Genomic DNA, 23,582 nt, shown 5'->3' with positions numbered 1-23,582 from the left:
TCAGACTCCATCAGTTCTTTTTCTGGAGGTAGATAGCATTTTTCAACATGAGTCCTTTGGAAATGTACTGGATCACTTTATTGGTGAGAATAGCTAAGTCATTCACAGTTTACCATCAACCAAGTATTGCTGTTACTGTGTACAATGTTCTCCTGGTTCTGCTCAATCACTTTGCATCAGTTTGTGTTAGTCTTTCCAGGTTTTTCTGAAATCAACCTGCTCATCATTTCTTATAGGCCAGTAGAATTCCATTAAAATCTATACCACAACTTGTTCAGGCATTTGATGGGCATCCCTTCAATTTCCAATTCTTTGCTATCAGCAAGCATTTCTCAAGTACCTCTTATAATCATCACTCTGTGCTAGGTACTAAGGAGACTAAGATAAATAAAGTGTGATCTCTGCTGTCAAGGGGTTGATGAGGGTGATGATATTTATATAAAAACCAGTGACTATAATTCAAAATAAAATATGGAGTAGTAGTGTGATATACTGAAAAGAGTACATGATTTGGAGCCAGAAAACCTGGGTTTGAACTCCACTTATACGTACTATGAGTCACTTCTTTATGCCTCAGTACATCATTTGTAAAATGAGGAGATGGGATTAGTTTACTTCTAAGGTCCCTTCTGGCTTTAAATCTATGATACCATGAAACTATGATTTGACTAGATGGTCTCTGAGTTTCCTTAAACTCTAAATCTTTGTTCCTATTTTCACAGTTCTTGCCCCCAGCATGTGTGGTAATCTATTTGACCATGTGGGAACTTGGGGAGTTGGTTGTGGGATTCATCCATTCCAGGATTTACCAATGACCTATAACAAAAGGGGCAACATATTCCTTTTATTTATTTTTTTTCCTTACTAGTATTTTATTTTTTCCAGTTACATGTAAAGATAATTTACAACATTCATTTTTATAAGATTTTGAACTCCAAATTTTTCTCCCTCCCTCCCTTCCCACCCCCCTCCCCCAGATGGAAAACAATCTGAAAAAGGTTATATATGTACAATCACATTAAATACATTTCTACATTAGTCATGTTGTAAAAGAAGAATCAGAACAAAAGGGAAAAACTTCAAGAAAAAAAAGTAAAAATAGTATGGTTCTATCTGCATTCATATTCCACAGTTCCTTTTCTGGATGTGGAGAGCATTTTCCATCATGGGTCCCTTGGAATTGTCTTGGATTATTGCATTGCTGAGAAGAGCTACATCCATCACAGCTGATCATAACACAATGGGAGTAACATATTCCATGCCATTCTCTTTATTTCCTATTTTCAAAGCATATGGACCTCTTGGACCTGTGATTAATAGATCAGCCTCAAGCACTATACATCTTAGCAAGTCTGTGCCTGGGATGGGACCATCTCTCTATTTCTCTCCATCTCTGTCTTTCTTTTTCTCTGTCTCCTCCTCTTCCATCACTTTCTCCTCCTTCTCCTCCTCTTTCTGTTTCTCTCTCTCTTTGGTGGTCTCTGTTTCTCTCAGTTTCTGTTTCTCTATCTGTCTCCTGCCCTCCTTTCACAACAAAGTGGCTGGACAACTGCATTTAACACAAGCCAAAACCCCCCCAGTACCATATTCTCTCTAAGAAAGAACACATGGACCCAAGCACAGTTCAGAAGTCCTACATTACCTAGAGAGAGGGCTACTGGACAGCCTTTCTCACCTAGACTGTTTTCTGGAAATTAATCTATTTTATGCCTCCTGAGGAGGGGGGGAGTTCAATTCAATTTAATTCATATTTCTTGAGTGTTAGTTCCTGAGGATACAAATATGGAACAATTCCAGGGTCTTCTTTTCCCCAACTAGCACTCTCATTTGTGGGCCAAGTACCCAGGGGATGATGCAGTACTTTTGCCCTTGGGTTTCTAGAGGTAACCCTAAGAGAGTAGGGGCTATTATTGTTCATGAACCCAATCCAGTGTACTCTCCACTGATTTTTTATCCAGAGTTAACTACCTTTTAGCAAAAGGTATTTACCAAGCAGGTATAGCAGGGCTACTTTTTATAAAAATATTCCCCCAGACCTGGCTTACAATCTCCCCTTGTATAAAAGTTCTCTGGGGAGAGAGGATCTCAACTTTGAGAGCACATCTGGCCAAAAGGTAAACACACAGCTCCCAGTAATTGGGCATCTTTTTCTCCTTTCATGGAGTCCTTATAAAGTTTCCTTTGGGTCTCATTCTCGCTGAGCTCTGAGGGTTGGAGCTCTGGTAGAATTCTGCAGCTGCCTTTCTAAGTGTGTTTAATCTGTCTGCAGTGTTTCTCTCAGTGTCAGATACAGAAGCTGTGACCAGCCATTTCTGCTGTGCGGACATTGCTACTGACTCCCATTGATAATGAGACCTATGATGGCTCCAAAGAATCACCTTCCTTCCCTTCAGGGGCTTGGTTAGAGCTGGTCTACTACTGTTGGAATGTTTGCTTATGAACTAGATTGGTGTGTTCAAGATAGGCCCAGGGGTATGTCTGATTTTTTTTCCAGACAATCCTAAGAAATTTCCCATCGAATGTCATTTCCCTTTATCCAATGATAAAAGCACTTCATTCCTCCCAAGTTGATTAAAGACTTGTTTGTACCTAATTTAGGCCTTGTATTGATTCAATGAAGAATTCTATCTCTTCTGTACTTTCTTTGGTGGGGGGTGGGGTAGAAGCCAGCATCCTTACACAGAGATGGAAAAGTGCTTAACCCAATCTTTCAAGAAACTTATAGTTCAGGGGGAGTAGATACAACATATACTCTGATACAAGGTAGGTGATAGGAGAAAATGAGAGCTCAAAACAAAATGATCTAAGGAAATTTGGCAGGCGTTATAGTACAATAAATTTGCAGTTGGGAAGCTCTGGATTCCAATTCTGCCTCGGATACTCACTAGAGCTGTGATCACAGAAAAATCACTTTCCTTCTCTTAATCTCAGTTTTCTCATATGCAAATGGGGATAATAACTAATACTTGTAGTACTTGGCTTATTGGATTGTCCCAAAATTCAAATAAGATGGTATATGTAAAACTCTTTGTCACAGATACCATTTATTATTAACTGATCACTTGAGCTGGCATGACTGGGGAAGGCTTCATGGAGGAGATGGCACCTAAGCTGGGACTTGAAGGAAGCTAAGGATTTCAACAGGCAGAGGTGAGGAGAGAGGATTCTACTACAAGAGATGTGCGCTATAGGAATGCATCAAGATGGGAAGGGCCAGAACAAGATCCAGCAAGAGTTAGTACCCCCATTTGCCTACAATATTCCATGTGTGAAGGAGAGAAGCCTAGTATAAGAATAGAAAGGTAGGTGGGAATCATATTGTAGGGGACCTTAGCTGCCAAATTAAGAAGTTTGTATTTTATTCTATAAATAGTAGGGAAGCACTGATGGTGTTTGAGCAAAAGAATGATAGATATGGTTAGACCTGTGCAGTAGGCAGGTAGGCAGGAAACAAGCATTTATTAAACACCCACTGTGTGCCAGGTAGTGTGCTAAGCACTTTATAAATATAATCTCATTTTATTCCCTCAACAACCCTGGGAGGTAGGAGCTATTATTATACCAACTTTACAGTTGAGATAACTGAGGCAAAAAGAGATTAAGTGACTTGCCCAGGACCACACAGTGTTTGAGGCTGGATTTGAACACAGGTTTTACTACCTCCAACCCTGGCACTCACTGTGCCACCTAGTTGCAGGAAAACTACAGGAAGATTATTTTGGCAGCTGTATGAAAGAAGCATTGGAAAGTTGGAAGACCAGAGGCAAGGAAGCCAATGAGGAGGCTATTGCAATAGGACTTTCACAAAAGAAGTGGGCTGGCCAGCAATGCTAATAGCAATAGTCCTTTATTTGGGGTTTGTTTTAACTCTCACAAGGGAAAAGCATAAGGCCAAATCTTGCCCTACCCCGGAAGCAGGGGCAGTCAGGGATACTACAGACACCTAACACAGGGCTGATTGAAATGCCACAGTATTGATGTATCTGTGTCTGAAGTGTAATACTTATGCAAGCTCTTTGCCTCAGGGAATGTACAGGAAAGAGAACATTAAGGACAGAGTCTGAAGTAAACTCTTCTCTGCTTCCTCTGGCCCTAACAATATTATATGCAGATAGGGCAGAAGACTGGGGAGAAGTTAAAGTAGCATTCAAACTCTTTCATCTTATAGACAATGGATAATTCCTGAGGAATCCAGGATGCATCTAAAACTTCATATTCAAGCTAAGCCCATGTTTTGATAATTTCATAAAGTCTCAGGTGCTTGCCTTTCCTGGTCTTTAAGGTAAAACTTGAGCCTCTGCAGGCCTCCCTCCTCCCCACTTCTACCAGTCCTACTAGGGGTTAGGAAGTGAAAAATGTGCTTCATAGAAATGAAAACCCTCTGTTTTCTGTATCTAGTGTGGGTAGGCCTGCAATCAACCCAACTTGGTGCCTGTGAAAATGCCTATATCAGTCAAGAAGCAGAGCTGTTCCCTTGCCAGAGGATAGAGGAGTAGAATGGCTTTTGCTTGAGATGAATGAGCTTGCACAGAGAATTGAGAAGGATATTACTTGCTTGTCTCCAGTTGATGGAGGAGCCTAAAAGGGTTAACAGACTTGAGTCATCAATAGTAGTCAGAAGGGTTAACAGAGAAACTAAGGTTTATATTCTTATCAATATGCACAAAATGACCAAATATGTCCTTAGGTTCACCTTATGATGTTTAAACCCCCAAAACACACCTCCAGGGGAAAAGGTACCTGCCTCGGGGGATGTCTTAGGACCCCAAGAATTCCAAATTAAGATATGAACCTCCCTAAGGAGGAGATTAAGATAATGAGGAGATAACCTACTTTTTCTCACTATAAATATAACCATTTTCCTTGAATTCTCCCTGTGGCCACCAGTCTTCTAACAAAACTTGGGAAACTGAGTCATTGAGTCTTGTGATTCTTTGGGACGCCTCACAATTAATTTGATCGATTCAACCAATCCCCCACATCACAGTGGCATAAAGAACAAAACAAGCTGAATGATCTGCTGTGAATTTAGTCCCTAAGAAATCAAATGCAATAAATGATGACCAGGTCAGTGGTATGGTGGTATATGCCTGAAACCTAGACCTAATGAGGAAGTCAAGATTGGTGAAGCATTTATACCAAGAAGTTCTGAGCCGCAGTAGGTCTAAAGCTGATTAGGTGTCTATACTAAAGCTGGTACTAATATTTTAAGCACCAGACAACAGTGAGGCCACCAGGCTGCCTGAGGAGGGGGTGAACCAGCCTTGGTCAGGAATAGAACAGGTAAAAGCTTCCATGCAGATCAGTAAAGAGATCAGGTCTGTGAGTGGTCACTGCACTTCCAGCCTGGGTGAGATGGGGAGACTTAATCTCAACCCCCTCCCCAAAACAAACAAATAAACAAATACACAAAAACTACTCAAGCTATTAGGTAAGCACAAAATCTTAACTCACTCTGATATCTGATGGCTCTACCCTGTCATAATGTTCAATAACCATGGATCCAAATGAATAAAATGATTGATAATGACTATCTAGGAGGCAGGGACTGCCTCAAAGTCTGGTTATATTTGTCTTTCTGCACACATGGGAGGCCTGCAATGCAAGAAGACCTTTACTAAAGAACAAATGTGTTCATCTTCCATAGAGAGAGATGGAATATGCTTATAGTATAGCTAGGGGTGTTTGGGTAGAACTCTCCTTCTTTGGCCCATAGTTACAATTTTAAGTGGCCATCCTCCACTAAGAGAGAATGTGGCCACAGAAGCAGAGCAACTCATTCAGGATGCTGGGGAAGAACAAAGTTACACATTTTCTTTCTTTTTTTTTAAACTTTTTTTTTTTTTTAATGAGGCAATTGGGGTCAAGTGACTTGCCCAGGGTCACACAGCTAGTAAGTGTTAAGTGTCTGAGGCCGGATCCGAACCCAGGTACTCCTGACTCCAGGGCCGGTGCTTTATCCACTGCGCCACCTAGCTGCCCCCTAAAGTTACACATTTTCAATGCTTTTCACCTTTTACATTCCTCTCCCTCCCGGTCCCCGAAGTGTTGTTGATGAAAATGCACGTTCCCCAAAAAGGTGTGAATGAGGATTCTAATAATTCTAATTATACACCTGGAGTCAGTCAGTCTCCATTCATCTCAAAATATGCACAGCCTTGTTAAGGAACAATAGAAAGGTCCCACTCATGGAGCCAGAGGAAAAAATGGGAATGAACTTGAGTCTTTCATGTCATCAGCTATAGAAATCTGAATAGAGAAAGACAAGAACTTGTTGAAGTGACAAACAAGATAAGAAGCATTTCACACTGAAACAGGCCAGCGAGAAATTGGAAAGGACAATAGACACATATGACTGTCAAGAGCTGAATGTGTGTATGAAGTGATACCTTAGTTCTCACAGGGAGGTTAAAGGAATTAGAGATACTGAGGAAATGAGCTCCCAAGATGGATCATTTGCAGTGTGCACCAGCTTTCCCAATTACCTCCTATCTGTGCTGGGCTACTCAGGTATCAGTGCATATTACTGCCTCCTTCTCTTACCCACTCTCAGAAGGTCACAGAGCAGGCAGTAACAGATGTGATGAAAAATAAAGCCACCTGGTGTTTGAATGATACTAAGAAGAGAACCTAAGAGACTTGGAAAAGGTAAAGCAGCCAGGAAGCAGATAAATGTTCACTAAGGGCCATAGCAGTGCCCAGCTCAGTTGTGGAGGAGAATAAGGTTTTTCTGCTACATCCTCATTCACTCTTTCCCCCTACATGAGATAATCTTGGTAGATATTAAGAAAAACAGACTGAATTCCATTCCTTCATTAAAACACCACCTGGCCTAGATAATAGTTGGAACAGAGAGCTTCTCTCTGAAACAAAGATATTTTGTCTCTAAGAATTACTATATGATGTATAATCGACTCCCATTTTCCTTCTTTTGAACCTCTCACTCACTTCCCACATGCATATCCAGGAATCCTATGTGAACAAATGAAGAAAAAACAAACCCACTAAGCTCTCTTTTAGAATGACATGTAATTTATTCATATAACTGACAATTACTTGGTCAGTACTCAAAAGTCATTTTCATATGCTATTGATTACACAAACTTCTAATAATACTAAAATTGATAGAAGGTATAAAATACCATGGGTATGAAATGCCATGGTAAACACCAGTTGACAGACTATACAGTCATCGTTCCAAACTAAATGGGGGAAGGTGGGATTTTTTGTTTGTTTGGGTTTTTTTCCAAAAGATTTTACTTTATTTTCTCCTTTTAATTGTTACCAGTTTGGGAATCTGGTTTTTCCCTTCTTTTAAGGAACATCATGATAGAGGATTAAACTTTTAATTTAAAGCAAAATCTGCAGAAAGGATACTTCTAGGTTTCTCCTTTGCCACCAATTTCCACACACAATATTAGCATGTGCTCCCTCCCTCCCAACACAGTAAGCTGTCCCATTCAGCACTCAGTTCCCCAAACACAGGAGTGTGGATCAGAACCAGGCTGTAGACTAACCCTAAGTGTCAACAGGAGTCAGGCAGTGGAAAAAATCCTTTAGAAGGGATCCATCTTTTGTTAGTGTTCAGGCATCACAGATGGATTTAGGCCTCTCAGCCGATGAAATAATGGAAGTAAGATAATTTGATATTTAGATGGCTACGATGCGGATCATGACTAGGAGACGTCACAATGGAATTCTGCCTTCTTTTGAATGAGCAGCCCCTACAAAAGCTTGTATCTGGTAAGCCTCATTACATTTTCATGAAGCGCAACTAAGCTTGCAAGGAAGAGTTTGGCTTATCATGTGTCTGCCTGCATTACATTAAAGTGATATACATCATTGGAATGAGGCCCAAGCATGGACTTGGCTTGAAATGTCAATAGCAGCAGTCAAAAAAAAAATATCAATAAGTTAAAAGGCTTTCACAGTACAAGATTCAGCTAGTTATTTCACATATACAAAACACAGCTATAGAGAAATACAATTCTTTGATGATGAATTATGAGGGGGGATAATCTAAAAAAATAGAAAAAACTCTCTTCGTACCTGGATGTCAAGATGTAACACTGCAAATTGCCACAATATGAGCACGAATTTGATGGCAGATGCCCCAGAAATAGTATCTGGGGATCTGATACATATAATAACCAAAAGAGATAAAAATACTGCACCAAAAAGCATGCATACAATTGCCATGTTCATTCAGTATGGGAGTTGTGACTTAAGCAGAGCTCTAACACAGGAAGTGAGGCAGTGTCCCAAGTATTTTCCAGTAGAATAATAAGGATTGACTACATATTGATTAAACCTTCTGAGGCAGCAAAGTGGGGGCATAATGCCATGTCTGGATTCTGCAGCTGTTTTAAGATCCTCTTGCGGAATTTTTCCCGCACGCGATTGAACTCCATTATATCCATGGGGTCCTCTTCAATCCAGAACTTGTGAAATTCATGCATCAAATAACCTGGGAGAGAGAAAACAATGTTAAGAAAATGGGGTGGGGGGAATCCCCTCATTAATCTCTAATTCAGAATCACCTTGTTTGTCAGAAAAGGGGGATAAAATCCCAATGACAGCATACTTCTTTCATAGAATGGGACTTATTCATATAATGGATCAGAATGGAAGGGATCGGAATGGATCAGAAAGGAATGAAGAGTTACTGTTGGACTGGCCTATGATAGATCCATGAATTCATGAGAATGGATACTGGCCTTCTACTATTACTGATAATGCCTACCCATTCTATCTATACACGTCTTATTCATGGGTTCCCTATCAATCCTCTAAAGAAACTCTACTAAAGCTATTGAAGGTCTTTTATTGAAAAAAATTTTGCTCTTCCCTTGAGCCATCCCAGGTAATCAGTTAAAATGGTGAGGTATTCTCTTGATCCAGAGAACCCCACAAAATCATGCAAGTCAAGGGGTTCAAATCTCCGGGTCCACTTCAAGAATACCCGTGAAAAGCTCAAGCTATCAAGAGCATGCATATCTGAAAAGCTGCCAAGTATTTGAAAGATGTCACATTGAAGAAACAATGTGTTCCCTTCCATCAATACAATGGTGGAGTTGGCAGGTGTACCTAGGCTAAGCAGTGGGGTTGGACATGGGTTGTTGGCCCCCAAAGAGTGCTAAGTTCTTGCTGCATATGTTTAAAAATGCAGAAAGTAATGCTGAACTGAAGGGTTTGGATGTGGATTTTCTTGTCATTGAGCATATCCAGGTTAACAAGGCCCCCAAAATGCGACGGCGTACTTAGAGGGCTCATGGTTGAATCAACCCATACATGAGGTCCCCTTGCCATATTGAGATGATACTGACTGAAAAGGAATAAACCAGGCCTAAACCAGAAGAGGAGGTTGCTCAAAAGAAAAAGATATCCCAAAAGAAGCTGAAGACACAAAAGCTTATGGCATGGAGGTAAATGTGACATTAATATGCAAATAAAAATGAAATTAAGCCATCTGTTACAATAAAGAATAAATAAATATAAAACATCTCATGGGATACCAGATACAACTTTATGAGCCTTTAAATGGAACTGTGATCTCATAGATGTGGGTAGTTCCTCCAAAGGTGCAGAATACAATTAATCCATGTCTTCATCCTATGTGACTTGTCTATGTCCTCCCACAAACGATCCATTGTAGACCTTCCTCTATACCAAACTTTTTGGTCCCAGGACCTCTTTACATATTTAAAATTACTGAGCACCCCAAAGAACTTCTGCTTATATGTTTTATAACCATTGATATTTACTACATTAGAAATTTAAACTAATGGCATTAAAATATTTATAAATTCATATAAAATAATAACAAACTCTTTACATGTTAACTAAAATAACATAGTTTAATTTAAAAATAACTATGTTTACCAAAACAAAAAAATAGCAAGAAGAGTGGCATTGTTTTATATATGTGGTACAGTGAGTAAGAATGTTGGACTTCATGGAAGAAAATAAATGAAAAAAAGAATGTTGGACTTGGAATCAGAAAGACGAGTTCAAATTCAGCCTCAGATATTTATTCTCTGTGTGACCCTGGACAAGTCACTTATTCTCTCTCAGCCTCAATCTCTCATCTGTAAAATGGGGATAATAATAACACTTACCCCATAGGATTGTTATAAAGATCAACTAAGATAACATATATATATATATATATATATATATATATATATATATATATGTGTGTGTGTGTGTGTATGTACAGTGCTTTGCAAATCTTAAAGTACTATATAAATGATAGCTGTTTATTATTATTATTATTATTATTGTACTTTTGCAAATCTCTTTAATGTCTGGATTAAGAAAAGACAGATTCTCATATCTGCTTCTAGATACAATCTGTTGCTATATATTGTTTTGGTTGAAGTATATGAAGAAAATCTGGCCTTGTATAGATACGTAGTTGGAAAAGGGAAGATTATATTAATAGGTAAATAACATCTTAGCATTATTATGAAAATGCTCTTGACCTTGTGGACTCCCTGAAAGGATCTTAGGGACACTTTAAGAGCCTGTCCAAGATATATGTACTGATGAAATATTTCTACGGACTCTATCCATATGTATCTCATATTCTCAACAATACACACTGTTCATTCACTTTTTTTTTTTTTTAGAGAGAGGTCAAACTCTTTAGTGATCATGAATTTCAATTTAGGAGGCTCTGCAGTGTTCTATAGCTTTATGCAATCAACACAATGTTTTCAACAAAAAGAAGCATTGGGAAGACCTCCCCATAGACAGGGAATCCTTCCATTTGTACTCTGTACTAGATATTCTCCATGATAGTGGCAAATGCTTCTGAGCTTCACTTAATGTTAATATTTAGAGGGATGTAAAGTAAAATTATCATTGTTATTATAGTTTTCAAGGAATCTTGTATGAACTTATTACATACACATGGGAAGCCCCTTTTTGGAAGAAAGCCATTAGGGAACATTTTGTGCTACTTAATCAAATTTTAAAAGAAAAAAAGAAGCTCCCAAACAATAAACTCCATGTGATTTCCTTTTTTTCTAAACCTTTCAGCAAATTTCAGCATAAATATGTGATCTGTTATAAATGTCATTTGCAAACATCTACCTATTCCTTTTTCATACTTTTATTAGATGTTCTTGATATATGTAGAGACTATCACCATAAAGATCTTATAGAGATGGAAAGTATGCATGCAGTTCATTGGTTAAGGATATTCTCTTGGCTACCCTTTTAAGGTAAAAATGAGATCCATGATTGTTCCCAAGTGTATTGTACTCCCCAGTCCCATTTCAGATATCTTGTGAATTAACTCCTCAATTCTCTTAAAATTACGTTACCTCCCCCCATGGATTTATCTAACTGCTTAGCCCATCTTTCTTTTCTTTTCTTTTTCTTTTTTTGGTGGGGCAATGAGGGTTGTGACTTGCCCAGGGTCACACAGCTAGTAATTATCAAGTGTCTGAGGCTGGATTTGAACTCAGGTCCTCCTGAATCCAGGGACAGTGCTTTATCCACTGCTCCACCTAGCTGCCCCCATCTTTATTTTCTTTAATGGAAATTAATTTCCTTTAAGGAAAACCCTTCATGTATTGTAGTGTTTAGAGTCCAACTGTGGTAACCCTACTATTATTGATGGTGAGATGAGTTGCTATATAAATATTTACAGATCTTTCTATTATTATTTTGTTCATTATCATTCTAATTTCATTATTAAATGTTTTCTTGAAGATCTGGTTTAATTCAGTCTCTTCTCAAGTTTTCTATAAACTTTTTTTCCCTTTGAGCATTCTCACTTTTTTGGTAAGGTGGTATTGCTAATAGTCTTTCATCATCCTCTTTAATAGGTTTAAATTCTAAACTGGTGTTGCCCTTGGCTGCCATATATCTGTGTTTGGCAAGGAGATAAAATGTTAGTTGGTTGATGTAATTTTTTTTTATGAGGCAATTGGGGTTAAGTGACTTGCCTAGGGTCACACAGCTACTAATTGTTAAGTGTCTGAAGCCGGATTTGAACTCAGGTCCTCCTGAATCCAGGGCTGATGCTCTATTCACTGTGCCACCTAGCTGCTCCGGTTGATGTAATTAAAATTTTTTTTGCTGTTATCTCTGTGTTGATTTTTATCCATTTAATTCCCTTAGGAAATGATTATGGTCTGTGTCAATGTCTGTTTTGATATCTATTTCCCATTTTTTTTTTTACTGCCAACAACTTATTTAAGCAGGCCAAATTAGAGTCATATCACCTGCATGCCATATCTTAGATTCTTTTTATATTGTTTTTTTTTCTAACTAAATATTAATTTTAATCTTTGCTCTAATAAAGTGGTAGTCTGGTGGCAAACCAACAGCTTTATTGGAAAAGACTACCACATTGATAACCAGTTATTTACTGTCCATTAAAATATAATCAATATAATTTTTTGTGATAAATTTGGTACTATATTCAGTGACTCTTGACAAAAATATTTATGACATATATTCATGTGGCTTCTGAATTGTTCACAAACACTTGTCCTCTCATTTCTCATTCCTAAAACATGATTTTCATTGTATCTTTCACCATCCTCCCCTATGCCCATCTTTGCATTGAAGTAATTGAGTTTCAGTGAATTTATTAATATAATTTAGAGGTTCTTTCGGGGGGGGCTGGGCAATGAGGGTTAAGTGACTTGCCCAAGGTCACACAGCTAGTAAATGTCAAGTGTCTGAGGCCAGATTTGAATTCAGGTACTCCTGAATCCAGGGCTGGTGCTTTATCCATTGCACCACCTAGCTGCCCCCTAATTTAGAGGTTCTTATTAAGTTCCTCATAGAATTTCTCTTTCTCCTTACCCTCTGCATCAGATATTGGCATAAGCTACCATTATTTTCATAGTGGCTTTTGAAGCAAATAGTTATGAACATTGCAATATGATACAACTAAATGTCCATGAAATGTCTCTTGTTGACTTTAGATTCAAGATATGATCAACTACACCAACTCCTCTATTTTCCTCTCTAGGAGAAGCTGTGAATCATCCTTCCATTTAGTGGAAACTCTCTTCTGGCCTTCTGGTTTCATTTATAGCAAGAATGCAAAGATCGATAAAATTCTGTTTTTGCAGTAATGTTTCCACTTATTAAACAAAGTTCTCACACTTAGAATACCAATGGTTAAATTAATGTTGAGAGAAATAATTACCTCTCTCAAATATTAATAACCAATCACTGAGTTAGGACTAAGGTTTTTCCTCTTTCTATTTTCTCATTCAGAAATCAGCCCCTTTGTAGGTTACTCAGCCAGCATCTGAAGGACATTGCAGATGATGATATTGGATTAACTTCCTCTTCAATCTTGTTCAGACCCCACCCTATTAGGGAAGACCATTGTGTTCTCCTCAGGTGTGAGTGGGGGGTAGATCCTTTGTCTAGACTGCCTAAGGCTGGGGGTGGTCTGGGAGTAAAAGTGACACAAAATCATGGTTTCCCCCAGCCCCTCATTAGAATAGGTCCATATCTCATAATATTAATTATTCTCTTTAATTAATTGTTATCCAAACAGAATTGATTGCTACCTCTTCCAAAAGCATATGTGTCAAGAAGCTGCCATGGTCTACTTTTGGTTCACAAGAGATGGCCAACTGACTAATCCTTTTATTAATTATTCACTAGGCATAATTAATAAAATGATGAATTATCCAGAAATTGTCTCTCGAACTTTTCATTCATCACATATTTATATATGATTTTAAAACTGTGATTCTTAGCATTCTCTGTTCCCTTTACTGATATTTTGCTGTGATCACTACAGAAGCAAAAGGTGACTACAACAGATCTGAGGATCATTTTGTATTTTTTATAGGTTGCCTACGCTAAAGAATTCATCACTCGATCATTGGTCTACTGGTGATAAGTCTCTCCATACATGTGCTCAGAAAGTACTCTGTTTTGGGGATCATGCTTGAAGACTCTGCAGTGGTATTTGTGTTCTGTTGGCATAGTCAATGAGAACTCAGGGTAAACTTCCTGAAAGGAGACAACAGAGTATGAAGACCTTTAAACAATTATTTAAAATGTAGGCTCTTTAAATAAAATTGAACATTGTCTTTAGAGGAGGTTGTAAGATTAGTACAATTTCTTTTATAGTAGAAGGACACATATATTTTGTAACTTCTGGATTATGGATTATGTTTGGGATAACTTTTGAGGGACCAACAACCCTATTTCACCTTTTTCATCATAATTAAATTAACATAATGGTCTAATTTTTCAAAATTACTCAGTTTTCTCTCTTGACATTTGCTTGATTGAAATTTTAAATTATACTCAGACAGATAAAAAACATTCATTCTGACAATTTATTAAGAGAAAATAAGAAAGATGTTTCCATTATGAACAATACAGTCATTATGAAACATAATTGTTAGTAAGACATAATCACTATAAAGCATCATTTGTTCATTGTCAATTACCCTTGTGATCCAAAAAAGTTACTTATAAAATCATGATCTAGATTAGAAAATCTCTTAGAAGAATAAATTCTAAATACTTAATAAAATAGACCTTTCATTTTATTCCTTTTAAAACTTAAAATTCACATTTAAGTAGTTAAAATAAAGATGAAGGCATTTTACTTAGTAAACTTACAGAAAACTGAAGTAATTTAAAGCACTCCACAATTTTAATGTTGAGAGAAATAATTACCTCTCTCATATATTAATAACTAATCACTGAGTTAGGGCTAAGGTTTTTCCCCTTTCTAGTTCCTCATTCATAAATCAGCCGCTTTTAAGAAATTATCCTAGCTAGTATTTCCAAGGACCTACCATGATACAGAAGTGACTTTGAATTCTCAAAGACTATATATATTCTAGTGCAGTGGTTCTTAAATGTGGACTGTGGAGCTTTAGGAATCCTTTTCAGGGGGATCTCTGAGGTAAAAACATTTTCATAATAATATTAAGATGTTTTAATTTCTAAGATGGTAAATATTGATAGATATTGCTGACATAAACAAAAGTTCTGTGAGGTGGTTCTCCATAATTTTTATGTGTGTAAAGGAAAACCAAAAATTTTGAGAAGTGCTGTTCTAGTAGAAGCCTGGCTTAGGCAGCTTTCACTATGTTGGAAAGGTTTCCATTAGAGTCCTTGAGACTGTCTGCTGTCCAATGAGAAGCCTTGGATAGATATAGATAGATAGATGATAGATGATAGATGATAGATAGATAGATAGATAATATTACTGAATGAAACAAACCATACCATTATGGACAGAATCACCAAAGTCATTCCCCAATTGATGGGTATTCCTTTGATTTCTAATTCTCATCCACCACAAAAAGAGCTGCTATAAATATTTTTGTATAAATAGGTATTTTTTCTCTATTGGGGGATGTCTTTGGGATATAAACCTAGCAGTGGTATTGCTGGATCAAAGGTTATACACAGTTCTATAGCCCTTTAAGGATAGTTCCAAATTGCTCTCCAGAGTGGTTATATCTTTTCACAACTCCACCAACAGTGGATTAACATTCCAGCTTTCCCATATCCCCTCCAACATCCAACATTTTCCTTTTTTATTATATTTGCCACTCTGATAGGTGTGAGGTGATACCTCAAAGTTATTTTAATTTGCATTTCTCTGATCAATAGTGATCTAGAGCATTTTTTCATATGACCATAGATAGCTTTGATTTCTTGGTCTAAAAACTGCCTGTTCATATCCTTCTACCATTTATCAATTGGGGAATGACTTGTATTTTTATAAATTTGACTCAGTTCTCTATATATTTAAGAAATGAGACCTTTAGCAGAGAAATTTTTTCAATCTTTCCCAGTTTTCTACTTCCCTTGTAATCTTGGTTACATTCATTTTGTTTTTGCAAAAGCTTTTTAATTTTATATAATCAAAATGATCTATTTTGCATTTAATTTTACTCTATGCCAATAAATCTGACAGATAAACAATTCCATATCTTAATTTGCTTATGGTATCATTCTTTATGTGTAAATCATGTACCCATTTTGACTTTAATTTAGTATATGGTATAAGGATGTTGGTCTCTACCTAGTTTCTGCCAGTTAGTATATCTTTTAAAAAATGCTTTTAGGGCAGCTAGGTGGCACAGTGGATAGAGCACTGGCCCTGGAGCCAGGAGGACCTGAGTTCAAACCTGGCCTCAGACACTTGACACTTACTAGCTGTGTGACCTTGGGCAGGTCACTTAACCCCAATTGCCTCACAAAAAAACAAAAATGCTTTTAGAACAGAAGTTCTCAACCTATGGTCCATGGAATATTTAAAAATATATTTTAATAACTGTATTTCAGTATAATTTCTTTCCTTTGCAATCATATGTATTTAAAATTTATTCATTTAAAAACAATACTCTAAGAAGGGGTCCATAGTCTTCACCAGACTCCCAAAGGGGTCCAAGATAGAAAGAAAAGATTAAGAATTCCTGTTTAAGAATAAAAACAGAAAACTGAAGACCAGAGGCATCTGGAAAAAGGCTAATGCTCCTCTCCTTTTGGGAGCTATTCAGTTCTGGTCTACAGTACTTAGTGGCTTTTGCTTAATGCCCAACTTGGAGGCTAGTCCCTAACAAATGGTTTTAAGCGATAGGCTCAAATAAAGTAACAGACAACATTAATAAGTAGCATAAAAAGTCAACTTACAGAAAGTTTGCTGGAAGTGAGACAAAGTTGGGGCTTCAGGTGCAACATTGTAGAAATGGGTTTTCAGAGCGCCGCTTACCAGAAGGTTATAGGCCAGGTCAGTAATATTAATTCCCACAATGGCAAAAGAATACCTGTAAAAAGCCAACCACATTATCTATCTTACATTAAATACCAGGGCTTAGCACATCAGAAAATGATAGTGTGATATTTTTTCCCCTTTAAGGCAATATTCAGTTAAACTTATTTCTCAGGTAGACAGATCCCTCCTTTCATAAACACTATGGATTTAATAAACAGGCCTTGTTCCAACATGCCTGCCAAGAACTTGTTTTTGATCCTTGGCCTCTGTCCATTGAAATTAAAAGGGAACTAACCTTAAGACCCTATCAGCCCTACATAAGACAAGACTTTCCCTTTGGAAATAACTTTAGAGTTAAGGACTATTCCAGAGTCATTGTAATCAAAGCCTAATAGCCCAGCAACCTCTTGAAAAGAATTTTTCAAGAAGTCCACTGTTATTTACTAGCAACCTAACATTTGAGTTATGCAAATTCAAAAAGTAGTTTTTTAAAAAGTCAATGTCCATTGATCACTTTCTATATATTTCTACCTAACCAAAGGAAAAGGAATATACTATTCAAAATGTTTTCAAAATCTTTAAATGGACTTTTGTAATTCTTTTAGTTTCTGAAGGCCAAGACCTGGTTTTGAACTTTTAAAAAATCTCTATAGTTAGGTTCTCAACAAAGAACCATGTAGTTTTTTAATTTCATAAGCTGACAACTTTTGTACAAAATTACAGACTTACCCAATTGCTTTATCCAACCTTTTCTTTTCCCATTCTGCTTTGCTGAATTTGCTGAAAAAATTAAATTGTCTCAAATTGATATATGCCCTTTTCCAATGTTCTTCACATTAAAATATTAACCAGAGTACTCTTGTGGTCTCTGCGACCCAACTATGAAATCTTTCATTTTCCATTTGGAATTGAGTGCACTTTAAAATTCATGATTAATTTCTATGGAAATCAGCAATGAGATACATTTCACACTTCTAACATGGACAATTAATTCACTCTAGTGTGGGATAAAAGACCCAATCCTGATGTCTACCTACTAAGTTATTCTCTCAGAAGATGAAAATTTGTTCTGTAGCATCTAACAGCATGCATGGCACATAGTAGGCACTTGATAAATGCTTGGTGGCTTGAATTGAATTATTGTAGTTGAACAAAACAATCGTGCATAGCTTTTACTTAGTGTTGAGAAGGCATGGAATTGGTACCATTCTCTGAAACAATCTAGTATTTTAACACAACTGTTATTTCACTGGTATGGGTATTCCTTCAAACAACATTTCTTTATGTCTTAATAGATGTTTTCATGAGTTGCTTTGGCCAAAATAATTAATCACCTATTAGCTTTCCTTATGGTGATAATGAATCTTTTTGGACTTAACTAGACTGGTCTTTGGATGACCAATCACTGGGCATATAGTCTCAGGAATAATAGGATCATTGATTAGAGTTGGAAGGGACCACTAGAAATGATCTAGTGCAAACACATGGCTTTATAGGTGAGGAAATTGAGACCTAGGGAGGTTAAAGTGACTCATTCAAGTCCACAGTTATTAAGTCCAAGACTAGTATTTGATTCCAGGCCCATTTATTCCGAATCTGCCCTTCTTTCCTTTCATTAGAAAGTTTTTCTGGTAAGGTTTGCCTTAGTTTGCATTCTTCTGGCTCTGAAAACACAAGGTCACCCTCTATCACAATAAGGCATTAGAAGATGGTATCAGCAGAGTCTCTTAAACATGCTGCATTTTAGAACATATGCATACATACACACACATATACACACAAACATACATATACATACACAAATGCCCCCACCCACATATACAATATACCCACATACAAACACCTATGCACCCCCATACAGGCACACACATACAAGATCCTGCAAACACAAACCAGCAGCACCACACTCTCAAGTGGTGAGTAAAGCAATATTTTGTCACTCTACCTTAATGTATTCACTTTCTATTCCTGTGAGCGAACTGCTAACTACAATTTAAAGTAAATTTATAATGCATGTCAAAACATGCTATAGCTTTTCAGAGCAGAAGCACCTACATCGTAAACAGAAAACGAGCAAAGGAAGCTCTTCTTCTAAGTTAAATAAAAAATAAGATAAATTTTGGCTGAAAGTTAGACAAGCATTTTGGGTAAAGATTTGTATAAGTGGTTTCCTTCCTCTGCGACAAAATCATATAAATAAATAATCATATAAATAAGCACCATGCTTATCAGAGTGAAATTCTGTTAACACTAGAAAAACAAGAAAACGTCATTTACCAAGCTTAGAAAATCCATTGTACAACTCTAAGATGCCATAAACCAAATGTTAGGGTCAGTCAGGAGGAATATCTTTTGATTTCTCTCATCCTTATTCAATACAACAACCAAATAATGACTAGGAGGAAAATTTCCTCCTGAAGGATATAAATCTATTATTCCTGTTCCTCAAGTTAAAGTAGAATCTGAGGAATGGAAATAAAAGGAGCAGTCTTGCACAATGCCTACTCACTAAGGACCATGTGCATTTGAAGCAATGCTTTTTCATGGCTAGACTGTCTAAAACCCTCATGGTTAGGGACCTGACACTAGTTGTGTTGACAACCTGGATACCCTTACTCCCATTGTTAACAAAAACGTAGTGACTCTTCAAAGGCAATCTTCTGTTTTGTATTGGGTAATATCCAGCAACCTGTCTACAAAATTCATACATTACTTTCCATATATATATATATATATATATATATATATATATAAAATGCAGGATTTCCGTAAAAATTGAGATCAGAGGAAAGAGATTTTGACCAGTACACACACACACACACACACACACACACACATACACAAGACTATATGTGTGTATGTGTGTGTGTGTGTGTGTGTGTGCATATGTATGTATGTCTATAGCAGCCGACTGAAGGCTTAGGTGACACAACTGAAGATGCCTTGCTATGTGAATGACTTACACACAAAACAATAAAACCCAAATAGGGCTATTTAAAAAATATATTTATAATGTATTTTCCATTATTCCCCCCACAAACCATAACATGTTCTTCGCTTTCTGTCAGATGCTCCCTTTGGCAATGCCCGCCATGTGCTCACAGAACGCATCCCTGATTAGTTTTATCATTGGGTCATTTAGAATCCTTATGTTCCAATAACAACATATAATTTAGAATGCATTCTACAGAAGTGGCTAGATCTTGGTCACATGAGGTTAAGAGAAAGCTACATTTTTATAGAGTTTTTCCTAAAGGGAGCAGAAGAGAAGGACAGTAATTCTCTATGGCTTTTTATATTTGTGAAATGCCATATAATTTAATGAACCCAGGCCAGTTAGATCCATTAGTCAGACTCAAACTAAAATGAGTATTATACTGAGGAAATAAAAATACTCCATCCATGCACTTAGGAGAAAATGCTATGGTGTCATTTGATTTTGTTTAACAAACACAAATTGTCAGCTCCTTTAAGAGATAGATCAGGAAAAAAATGGGCAATTTCGTGGTCATAAAACAATGGAGTTTCTTTTAAATGCAGTGACCAGTATCTATAACCACTCTTTAGTTTCTATAAAGATTACTGACACATTAACTTATTAGTAGTTCTTTTGAAGAATATGAAACAGATTCCATTTGGGCATCACTTGAATAAGAGAATTCCGCAGGGAGGGCAGATACACGTAAATATTTACATATTCCCCACCTCTGTACTGTCCTTCACCTCCCCCCCCCCAACTACCATAACTTTCAGAATTTATTCATTAATTTGGGTTGGGCCATGGCAACAAATGGTGGGATATTCATTCTTCTAGAGGAGATTTTTTTTAAATGCTATCTTTCATTTTGAATTAAGGTTGTGTAAAATATTTTTGACATATTTTCTGCCAGTCCCTTGAATTTCATCTTAAGCAAGCTTGCCAAATATGCTAAGCTCAAGATAAATGATATGTTAAACAAGCAATTTGGAACTACTTGCTTTTAAGATTTTTAATCAGACAATTTAAAAAATCTAGATGTAGATAAAATGTCTAGAAATGAGATAAAATAAATATAACTTAAAATGCAAAGAAAAATACCTTATTTCTTCTTTAGTGACCTCCCTTTATGTGTACAAGAAAAGAAAATTTTTAAAAGGTAAATTAAAAAAATACAAATGAACCAAAAAAAGGAATATTTAATAAAATGAAAGCAAGCAAACTCATGACTCTCTGACCCTCTTTCCATTACCTCTATTCTCCTAGCCGTTCTATTCTTTTTGCTCTGGTCAAATTCACTCTTTCTCAGACTTTGTTGCTCCCTTTCTTATCCACCTCTAGGCTACCATCCACAACAACTGGGAATCTATGAACATTTCAAATTGCTCCTTTCTTTCAGAAGATGCTGGTGAAGCTCCAGAGAATCACAGAAGAGTGTCTATAGCTTTATCTGAATTTTATCTGAAATTGGCCTTATGCTATTTCTACCTAGTTTTAGACCTACCCCAAGCCCACCCATGGTTCCAGACACTGCTGTAGTTTTTGTGGAGGTAGATAAGCCACAGGCACCTACACAGGCTAGGTACTTCTAGCTCTAGATAAATTCGCAATTTCAATCTGCTAGATACTTCTTAACTAAATTAGTCAAGTGTACAAGCCACACAAGAACAAAATTATGACCAAAGTTTGTGATAAAACAATAGCATCAATTCCAAGTATCTTTGACCTCAAGAATCACCTGTATTTTGGATGAAGAGAATCAGAGAGCACCTGTTGAGCTGTTACGACATCCCATTCAGCAAAATACCTGTTGTTGAAGAAAAATATTGAGTGAATGTGCACTTCACATACTTTAAGGACATTTCAATTTTAGTGATTGATGTTCACACAAGAGTTTCATCCACTTTTGCTTCTTTAAAGAGTAGTTTTTCAGGAGGACAATGATAATTACCTTTAAATACAGTATTAAAATAGGCTATTTGGGCCATGTAGATTTAGGAATTTCTCCAATATTTTGAAATATATAACATAAAATGTGTTATTCCTTAGAGATGAAAGGGAATTTGTTCTACTCGGGTTTATAGATTAGATGAAGGGAAGGAGGACTAGGTCAAGTTTCACGTGATCCATAATCTATATTCAAATTTCATACTGTGACTGAAGCACTGAGTAATCTTCTCTCTTTGAACTTTGGTTGAGTAGTCCTGAGGACATTTTTTTTCTTCTGAGGCAAGTGGGGTTAAGTGATTTGCCCAGGGTCACACAGCTAGTAAGTGTCCAGTGTCTGAAGATGGATTTGAACTCAGGTCATCCTGACTCCCAGGTTGGTGCTCTCTCCACTGCACCACTTACCTGCCCCTGAGAACATTTCTTGAACCATATGCATTGATCATTTGAACTCTAGAACAAAAGTGGAAAAGAGCTAGAAATATTTCAAAATATACACTTTATGATGGGAGTGGCATTGTATCAAAACTTCATCATTTAGATCATACAAATATGTGAAATGCTTCCAACCTTCCAAATATTCAAAATAAATCTTTCATGAACAGATTTTAAAAATAAAATATTATATAATATTTAATTCTGTTTGCTCCATAGCTATTCCTTTATGTAATTGGGGGAGGAAAACAGATGAATCTTTTTATAATTTACATAAAGATGTCTATCTCTCATTATACAGATCTCTATTATATCTCTTTTACATAGAGATGCAGCTATTTAATATCTGTTTCATGCGCATATTTAGCTGAGTGAAAAAGGTAAGAAATATTTTTGAGTTTTCCAAAAGCTGGGAATGATTTCAACAGAATTTAGAGATTATGATTCAAAGATTTAGCTAGATTGAGGGAATTTGTTTTACACGACTATACATATTTGCAATAGTTTTTTTTTTTCTTGCCTCTTAGAGGGCAGGGAGAGGCTGAGGAGGAAGGGAGACAATTCAGAACTGAAAATAAAATAGTATCAAATTAATTAAAAAACATATATAGCCAGATGCTATATTGCTTTCCTTCCAGATATTGAAGGAAAAGGGATAATGACAGAAGATTAGGAAATATAACTGGTTACAGCTCAAAACTAGGCTCAGAAAACAGTCATCAGGTGGCACTAGATCTTCTCCTTTTCTCCTCTCTCCCATTTCTTACCTGTAGACCAGGAGGCTTTTTAGACATGTTCTTGGTGGGAGTACCATTAACAAGATTGTAGTGACAGTCCTGAACACCAGAGGGTGCCATGTAGAATGCCAGAAACCTATGTGTCTCTTAGTAACTGATGTTTACATGTAGGAGAAAAGGAGGAGGTTGCATATACCACTTTAGGCAATTTCATTCCTTTGGGTTCCTGGAACCTTGAGGGCCATATTCTAGGGGGGATCATAGTCTAAATATCTATAGTTTTTGTAGACCACAGTCTGGGGCAGATGTAAGATTCCTGGTGGGATGAGAAAATGGGTAAGAGGATTCTTTCATCCCAATTTTTGGTGTTAGCCAGGGCTCCACTCTTGTCCCTTGGGCCAGACCTCTCTCCTGGGTCCCAGCAATTAAAGCTAGTTCTATATAACCATAATGATAAACAATGTAAACTTATCCTTTATATTGCTTTAGATACATTATCTCACAGATTCCCACAGCCACCCTTTCATACCTATTACATGAATTCTACAGATGGCAAAACAGAGAAGGAAACAGGTGATCCTCAAAGAAGTGAAATAATTTGTCCAGGTCACACAACTAGTTATGAAAGATCACGTACAGAAATAGAACCATAGCTAAAAATGAAACTGGCCTCATTTACCGGGAATCTAAATGAATGATGGTATTGTTATGTCTAGGTCTCCATTTTACAGCTTTGCTGAGAAAATTAACCTCA

General features: G+C 36.9%; 1 protein-coding gene and 1 pseudogene across 3 annotated transcripts in view; one reads left to right on the top strand and one right to left on the bottom strand.

The window, feature by feature from the left end:
• Positions 1–3,607: 3,607 nt before the first annotated feature.
• ELMOD1 (ELMO domain containing 1) overlaps positions 3,608–23,582 on the bottom strand; it is an 80,493-nt gene continuing 60,518 nt past the window's right edge. For 2 of the 3 annotated variants that reach the window (XM_043994715.1, XM_043994714.1), the window contains 5 exons: positions 21,448–21,516; positions 20,811–20,834; positions 17,462–17,512; positions 16,651–16,784; positions 3,608–8,467 (listed from right to left, as the gene is read on the bottom strand). In XM_043994715.1, the coding sequence (XP_043850650.1) occupies positions 8,295–8,467; positions 16,651–16,784; positions 17,462–17,512; positions 20,811–20,834; positions 21,448–21,516 (451 nt within the window). In that variant the 3' untranslated portion in view covers positions 3,608–8,294. The remainder of the gene's footprint in view (positions 8,468–16,650; positions 16,785–17,461; positions 17,513–20,810; positions 20,835–21,447; positions 21,517–23,582) is intronic. The other variant, XM_043994716.1, reaches the window with a different exon arrangement.
• LOC122746179 lies at positions 8,877–9,429 on the top strand (annotated as a pseudogene).

Source organism: Dromiciops gliroides, chromosome 3 (assembly GCF_019393635.1).
Source record: "Dromiciops gliroides isolate mDroGli1 chromosome 3, mDroGli1.pri, whole genome shotgun sequence".
In the NCBI taxonomy this organism is placed as follows: Eukaryota; Metazoa; Chordata; class Mammalia; order Microbiotheria; family Microbiotheriidae; genus Dromiciops; species Dromiciops gliroides.
This window is presented reverse-complemented; position numbering and strand designations above follow the sequence as displayed.